Below are 7,704 nucleotides of genomic sequence, written 5' to 3' on the forward strand. Positions count from 1 at the left end.
TGTCAACACATGGCTACGCTACCCCACAGCGGAGCTAGGATCATTCCAGCGTAGGGCCACAGGGGGGCAGGGATGGGAACTGGCCTCGCTGGGGGATGGCTGTGCTCTACTGCTTAGGACGCCTGGGTTCTAGTCCTGGGCTGGGGGTCTTGTGGTTAGAGCAGCAGGGTTCTGGCATGCAGGACTCCTGGGTTCAATCCCAGCTCTGGGAGGGGAGTGGGGGCTAGTGGTTAGAGCAATTGGGTGTCAGGACTCCTGGATTCTATTCCCAGGTCGGGAGGGAGAGTGTGTGTGTGTGTGTCTGTGTTCAATACTCCTCTCAGCTGCATGGCCTCAGAACTGTTCCACGGTGTGTCATAGACCCCGCACTGCACTACTTGAGATCAGGCAGGGGCAGGTTTGGGAGGAGAAAGACGCTGAGTTCTGCTCCCCCGGCTGCTGCCGTGTGTGGGGGTTACGGGCGGGGGATGGGTTTCCTCCCAGGGCACCGATCCAGGTGCGAGTGACTGAAACAAACGGCTCGTGCATCGAGACGTGTCAACTTCCTGGCCTTCAGCTGGCCCAGCAAAACAGGATGGAGGAGGGAGCCAAAACCACCACGGGGGTGGGGGAAGAGATGGAGCACCCCCTAGCTGCCTAGCACCACCCTCGCCGGGGGGGGGGGCTCTGCCTCCCAGACACAGCTGGGGGTGGGCCCTGAGCTGGCAGCAAAATCTGTCGTTAACGTAGAGTTAAGGGGGCCTGGTGATTGCTCGGGCCCTTCCACTGTGGCGCATTCTGCAACTCTCAGAGCCACGGTAAACGCCCCCTCCACGACCTTAACTCTGCCCCCTGGAGCCAGCAGTCGCTGCCAGGAATCCGCTGTGTTAGGTGCAGCCAAGACCCGACTGGCAGCACCCCCCGTGGCCGCGGATAGGAGTTTCAGGAAGCGGACGGCGCAATCCGGCCTCTTGCTACAACAGCTCGGGGTCTGTTCTCCGGCTCTGATTCCTGGCTTGATCCCTGTCCCTGGCTAGACTCCTGGTTTCTGGCTTCAGCTCTTACCCTTGGCCTGTTGCCTGTTCCTACCTGCTAGGCCACGCTGGCCATGCCCCGGTCGTGACAACATTCCCCCCACTCCGCCCTTGGGCCAAGCCTGGCAGTGCCACCTTGTTCTCAGGGCTCGGCCTGGTGGGGTGTCCCCATGCCCGCAATCCATCTCTGGACACCTCCTGCCCATGGGGTTTGCGAGGCCCACAGCTGTGTGCCCAGCTCAGGCCAGCCATAGCTGCCACACTGCATTGTGTGCAAGCAGCCTCCGGAGGTGGTCATATCCCCAAGAGGGTCGGGTTGTTTTCAGCCCCCCAACCCAGACCTGACACTTGGGGTCGGGGCTGCGGATTCCCGGACCATCACCGCGGGGTACTTGGCCGCGGGGCCCTCCCCAGCCGCCGGCAGCAGAGCCAGACCCGGGGGCTGGGAGTAGCAGGAGGGAGGGGTTTTTTTTTCTTTAATGATCCTCCATTGGTGTCCCCCTTTCAAGACACATCAATTTCATGCCGGGGAAAGTGACCGATTTGCCCTGCCCATGGACTGGGCTCCAACCGGCATCCCCAGAGCGGGCACGGCCAGGGGGGTAACCCGCCACCCAAATCCATCCTATTCCCAAGTGACTCATCCCCACCCCCTGCTGGTCAGCAATCGCTCAGGGCTTCAGGGCCTTGCAAGAAGAGAGCTCTGCTCGGTTCGGGGTTCGGTTCCCCCTCGCCCTGCACAGCAACCTACCCAGACGCTGGGCATCCCTCCTGCATGGGGACACACAGACGGGCATGACACAGTGCTGAAGTCCTGCCAGCCCAGGATTCCTGGGTCCTCTCCCCAGCTCTGGGAGGGGTGGGGAGTCTAGAGGTTAGAGCGGGGAGGGGGCTGGAAGTCAGGACTCCTGGCTTCTATCCCTGGCTTGGGGGAAATGGGGTCTAGTGGCTACAGCTGGGAGTCAGGACTCCTGGGTTCTACCCCTAACTCTGCGGGGAGAGAGTGGGATCTAGCAGTTAGAGGGGGGCACCCTTAAATACAGAGCCCCAATACCACAGCCACATCAAGGCTCCAGGAAGCAGCTTGGGGGGGGGACGGGTCTCCGTGGCCCATTCAGTTCTCTGCCAGCGATGGGGTGGCCACTGCCAGTCAGGGCCAGCGGTGATGGCTGGCTGTGTGCCAGGAGCATCTGGGGCTGGGCTGAGACCTGCCCAGCTCGTTGCATGCATGGCCACTCAGGGGACCCCATTGGCAACAAGGCCCAGCTCCCATTAACAAACCGGCCACTTCCCAGGCGCCTCCGCGAGTGAGCCTCGAACGTCCTTTCCAGGAAGGCTGCACTCCCTCACCCACTCCCGCCATGCGGGGGGAGCCCCCCCAGCTACAGGGGACCCCCTTAGCTTGGCCTTGCTGTGCATGAAGGGGCAGATAACCAGCTTCATCCAGGACCTCATCACTCACCCAACCTTCCGGGAAAAAAAGCTGCTCTTCCCTTTCTTCCCCCCCCCCCCCCCCCCCCCCCCCCAGCAAAGGCAAACAGCTGCTCCGGCTATTAAAAGGCAGGTGCAAAGGGCTGTTGGGTGCATGGGAGGGGAGGGTCTTAGAGATGGTTTAAAGGGAGGTGGCTGGATCCCAGTGCTGGTTTAAAGGGGGGCACTGGTGATGGTGGGGGGCTGGAGCAGGGGGTTCCCAGGGCCCTGCCGGTATCTTGGGCTGCAAGATGCTTGCTTCTTTTGACCCCCCCTCCCGCCCCCCAAACACACACACTCCTACAGAGCTGGACTCCCTGTCTGCCTGGCTCTCTGCACCCCCTTGGAGCTGGGGGGGGACGCCCCCCACCCATGGAGACTCATCCGGCTTGCCTGTCCTGACACAGCTGGCCAGGGCGATTGGGGGGGGGGGCAGCTGTGCGGAAGGGGCTCTGCCTCTCTGGCCTGCATCCTACTGATGTCCTTGGGTGTAGTCTTGCCTTGCCCCCCCACCCTGCTCCCCTCTGGAGCATTGGCATCAACAACTCACACAAACAGGAGAGGGGGGAGAGAAAGGGGGGCTGGCTCAGGGGGGCGGAAGTGGGACATGGGGGCTGGCTGTGATCTGGCCCCACAGCAGGCGAGTGGCTGGCTCAAGGGGGTAGAGAATGGGATTTGGGGCTTCCTCCCTGGGGGGTGCTGGCTCTGAGCCAGCCCTAGGCAGGGGGACTAGCTATGCGAGGAAGAGATAGGGGCCTTTCCCCTCTGTGGCCCCAGGGGGCCCAGTGAGTGTGGGGCCCAGGCCCCAGAGCTGCGCCCTAGTTCCTGAGATAGGGGCTGTCTGGTTCAAGCCAGGGCCTGCTGGGGGTCAGGCCTCCCCTAAATCCAGTTGACTCCTACAGTCCGGCAGCGCCCCCTGGCGGCAGGTGGCTGGGAAAGTCGCTCTCAACTCCTCTCCAAGTGACTTTGGGGGTGACCCTGGGCCGGGCCAAATGCCACTAGCTCTGCCCCGGCTGCTGGGGAGCAGAGGATGGTGTGAGGAGAGAGACAGAAGCGGGGAAAGGGAAACTGAGGCACCACCGCTCCCAGCTATCGACGGCTCCGCTGAGCCTGTGCCCAGGTAGTTTGGCGTCTTGTCTCTAGTCATGCGCCACGCCTGATGCCTCGGACTTTATCCTGAAGCAGCGTTACCTAGTGGGTGGAGCACTGCCCCGGCCCACGGGAGGCGTGGGTTCTATTCCTGGCTCTGCCGGGGGCACCTCGAGCAAGTCACTGCCCTGCCCCGTGCCTCAGTTTCCCCATCTGTGAAACCGGGATAACGATGCCTTCCCTCCTCGGTAAAGCCCGTTGAGGTCTGCAGGTGAAAAGCACTGGATAAAGGCAGCGGGTTGTTACGGTAGCAGCTGCATAAAGTCCGTGGCCAGAGGCCTCATCGAATCTGCCCTGCGTAACTCAGCCCGCAGACCATCGAATGACCAGCCCGTCGTTCCAGCCCGGCTGGGTCCCAGCAGATGGGAGCACCAGGGCTCTGGGCCCAGCCTTCCGCACGTCCCAGCCAGCCCTGTGGTCCGTAAGAAACTGGGCCGACCCTCACGGTAGCCTCACAGCAAGTGTGTAGTGCTAACCTTCCTGACCCTACCAGCAACGAGCATGCCCTGATGCCTGAGCATTGATGCCCCCTTGATGTTAATGTGTGTGTGGTGTTATGATCCTGACCTCACCCAGAGGAGGGGAAGGGTTTTTAAGGCGCCGAGCCCAACTGCTGGGGGCCTTGAGTGCCGACGGGTGGGGTTACTACGATCCGGTGGTGTACTTCTGCCAGGCAACTCAAGGGTTAACGTGCCCCCGAGTTCGCTGTGCGGAGTCGCACCTTATTTCCCAGCAGCCCGGGGGTTTCCCTGGTTCAATAGGGGACGCTCGCCTGTCTGAGGCAGCACTGCCCTCAATGGTGCAGCGCTAGGGGGTGCCGGCAGTGGGGCAGGGGATCGCCAAGGGGTACCTAGCAGACAGTGCTTGCCCTAGGGGGCGCTGTACTGCAGAGAGTAGGGGGTGCTCTCCCCTGGCAGTCAGGTCTGACCCCAATGCCCCAGTGCGGCGCTAGGGGGCGCTGTGCTGCAGGGAGTGGGGGGCTCAGTAGGGGGTGCTCTCCCCTGGCAGTCAGGCCTGACCAATGCCCCAGTGCGGCACTAGGGGGCGCTGTGCTGCAGGGAGGTGGGTGGGGAGTGATTCAGAAAGGGACCCTTGGAGTCGGTGTGGATTTAGCCTTCCTTAAATTCCTGCGCTTTCCCTTGGATTCCATTTCAGCATCATCCTTTTCGTGCCTTAAACTGTGATGCACCATGGGAGCCTGGCTGGTAAACAGCAGCTGTGCCACACCCCAGAGACAGCTGCAGCTCCGCTCTGGGTGAGGGATATTTGTATAAACAACTGCCAAGCCGGGCCAAGGAGCCTTGTTACAAAAAGCTGCCGTGCTCCAGTCAAGCGGTGGCTACATTTCAGCACATGAGCCCTTTATAACCAGCTGCTGCTGCCCTCCCGCCCCAGAAGTGGGCGCATCTCAGTGCTGGGTGAGGGATCCCTGTGTAAACAGCTGTCACACCCTACCCCAGAGGTGGCTGCATCTCAGTGCAAGGTCAAAGTTCCCTGTATAAACAGCTGTCATGCCCTGCCCCACTGGTAGCTGCTCTGTGCAAAACAATCAATCTGTGTAGAGAAGTATTGTTATGGGAAGTGCTCAGAGCAGCTCAAACCCCGCTCCCCACCCCCCACCCCCCAGAAAACCTTGACAGTTTGGAAAACGGAACAAACAAGCCACTTCCCTGTTTTCCAGCCCCAGCCTTTACTGCCTGGGCGGGGAGAAGGAAAAATCCACCTTAAAGGAATTCAGCCCAGCTATTCCAAGGCCTTCCTTTCCCTGGGGTTGATTGGCCGTCCAGCCAGTCACTCGAGATCCCATATGGGCTGCTAGGAAAAGTTGGCTCCAGACTCCCAGTTGCCCTGGGCGCCCTGCTGCAGAGGGGGGAGATTCCCGGCGAGGCCTGACGGCATGAGAGATGGGCTGCCAGAGCTCCCATCCATCCGCTATCCCCGAGCTGGAGGAGATCATGCAGGAAACAGGCTGTAAGGGATCAGCAGAGTGTGTGTGTGTGTGTGTGTGTGGGGCGGGGGGGTTGTGTAACCCTAAAGTTGGCAACTTAAATCTGAGCAAAAGGGCGGAGGGGGGGGGGGTTGCACTTGCTGGTGTCCTGGGGCTGCAGGCCATGGGGGGCAGGGACCCTGCACTGTACAGGGCTGGCCAGTCGGACAGCCCTGCACCCTAAATACTGCCCTCCGTGGCCTGTTTGAAGGGGAGGGGGAGATTTGGTTGGGTGTATGATTCTGCCCAATGGTCTGGGTGTTAGGACTACTGGGTTCTGTTCCGAGCTTGGGGAAGGGAATGAGGTCTAGTGGTTAGAGTGGGTGGGGCTGGGAGGCAGGACTCGGGTTTTAGCCCCAGCTCTGGGAGGGGAGTGGGGTCTGGTGGTTAGAGCGGGAGCCAGGACTCCTGGGTTCTCTCCCCAGCTCTGGGAGGGGAGTGGGGTCTGGTGGTTAGAGTGGGGGGCTGAGAGCCAGGACTCCTGGGTTCTCTCCCCAGCTCTGGGAGGGGAGTGGGGTCTGGTGGTTAGAGCGGGAGCCAGGACTCCTGGGTTCTCTCCCCAGCTCTGGGAGGGGAGTGGGCTCTGGTGGTTAGAGTGGGAGCCAGGACTCCTGGGTTCTCTCCCCAGCTCTGGGAAGGGTGTTATTTTGTGACCACAGCAGAGGTTGTGGAGTCAGGCAGGACTCCTGGGTTCCCTGCTTGGCTCTGACACTGACGAGCTGGACAGTCCAACGGCAAACACCCTGTGCCTCGGTTTCCCCCGTCTGACCTGGACCCTTGGGAAAGCAGCTTAAGTGGTTAATCTGCAAAGTGCTCTGATAGTGGGTGGACGGGAGGGGCTGGAGAAGGAGGCAGGCTCACTCCCCAAACTGCTCCATCCCATCCCCCCATCTACTCCGGGGATGTGGGGGGCAGAGAATCGCCACAGCACAGTGTGTGGAGGAGGACGCTGGGGAGCCATTTCCCACCCCAGGGGGCTCGGAGTGTGACAGAGGAGCCACCCCTGGGTGCATTTCAGAGCCACTCACTGGGGCCCTGGGACCTACTGGGTGTGAAGCTTTGAACGGGGGTCCCAGCAAAGTCCCCCTCCCCAGGAATCCTGGAGCGTGGCTCCCCGACCAGGCACTTTGGGTCTCTCTGAACCCAGCTGGGAAGATCCTCGAGGTGCTAATTGGCAGCCTTGGCTAACAGGCCAAGGATTGAATGGGGTACAGAGAACGGGGGATCCCGTCAGGGTGTATCGGCAAGGGGTGCGGAGACAAAATAGCCCCCTGGCTAGAGTGCCGGACTCAGAATCAGGACTCCTGGGTTCTGTTTTCAGCTCCGGGAAGAGAGTGGGTTCTAGTGGTTAGCGCGAGGAAGGCTGGGAGTCGGGACTCCTGAGTTCTCTTCCCAGCTCTGCCACTGATTGGCTGTGGGTGACCTTGGGTGAATCACGTCCCCGTCTCATGCCTCAGTTTCCCCATCTGTAAAACGATACCGACCTTCCTTTGTAAAACACTTTGAGGTCTCCAGACAAAAAACCCTGGGAAAGAACCAATCCCCCTGCCCTCTATATATAGATATACAGGGGAAGGGGCTTTTAATGTGACCCCCCTCTCCCCAGCACTAACAACCCCATAATGCTGCGATTCCTGGGTGGCCCAGACCCCTGGCATGAAATTAAATCTTCTCATTAAATGTTAATCAGATGGGGGGAGGGAGGGGAACAGATTTTAATGGCCAATATCCTAAAGCTTCCGTCACGGGGTCATTAAACCCTCCCCTGCCTCGGCCCTGCAAGAAGGGAGAATCTTTGCTAACAGTTAAAGCTGTCTCGCTCTCTCGTGTCCAGTTTCGCAGGCCAGCGTCGTGCGCCTCTATGACCGATTTCAGGCCCTGGACAAGCAGCAGAAGGGCTACCTGAGGTAGGGGAAAGCCGGCCTCTGTCCCTGGGCCTTTCTGGCTGCCTTATTATTGGTTCATTACAGTAGCACTTACAGTCTCCGGTGCATCAAGGTGGTTTAACGCTTGGGTGCAAAGTGCTCGGATACTCCAGTGATGGGCGTGGTAAAGGAACCCATAGCGCGGGGGGGGGGGGGGGGG

General features: G+C 60.6%; 1 protein-coding gene across 2 annotated transcripts in view; it reads left to right on the forward strand.

The window, feature by feature from the left end:
• Positions 1-5,313: 5,313 nt before the first annotated feature.
• The window catches only part of CHP2 (calcineurin like EF-hand protein 2), a 6,842-nt gene continuing 4,451 nt past the window's right edge, over positions 5,314-7,704 (forward strand). Inside the window, exons 1-2 of one of the 2 annotated variants that reach the window (XM_034793054.1) lie at positions 5,314-5,603; positions 7,454-7,526. In XM_034793054.1, the coding sequence (XP_034648945.1) occupies positions 5,537-5,603; positions 7,454-7,526 (140 nt within the window). In that variant the 5' untranslated portion in view covers positions 5,314-5,536. The remainder of the gene's footprint in view (positions 5,604-7,453; positions 7,527-7,704) is intronic. The other variant, XM_034793055.1, reaches the window with a different exon arrangement.

Source organism: Trachemys scripta, chromosome 16, assembly GCF_013100865.1.
Source record: "Trachemys scripta elegans isolate TJP31775 chromosome 16, CAS_Tse_1.0, whole genome shotgun sequence".
Taxonomy (NCBI): Eukaryota; Metazoa; Chordata; order Testudines; family Emydidae; genus Trachemys; species Trachemys scripta.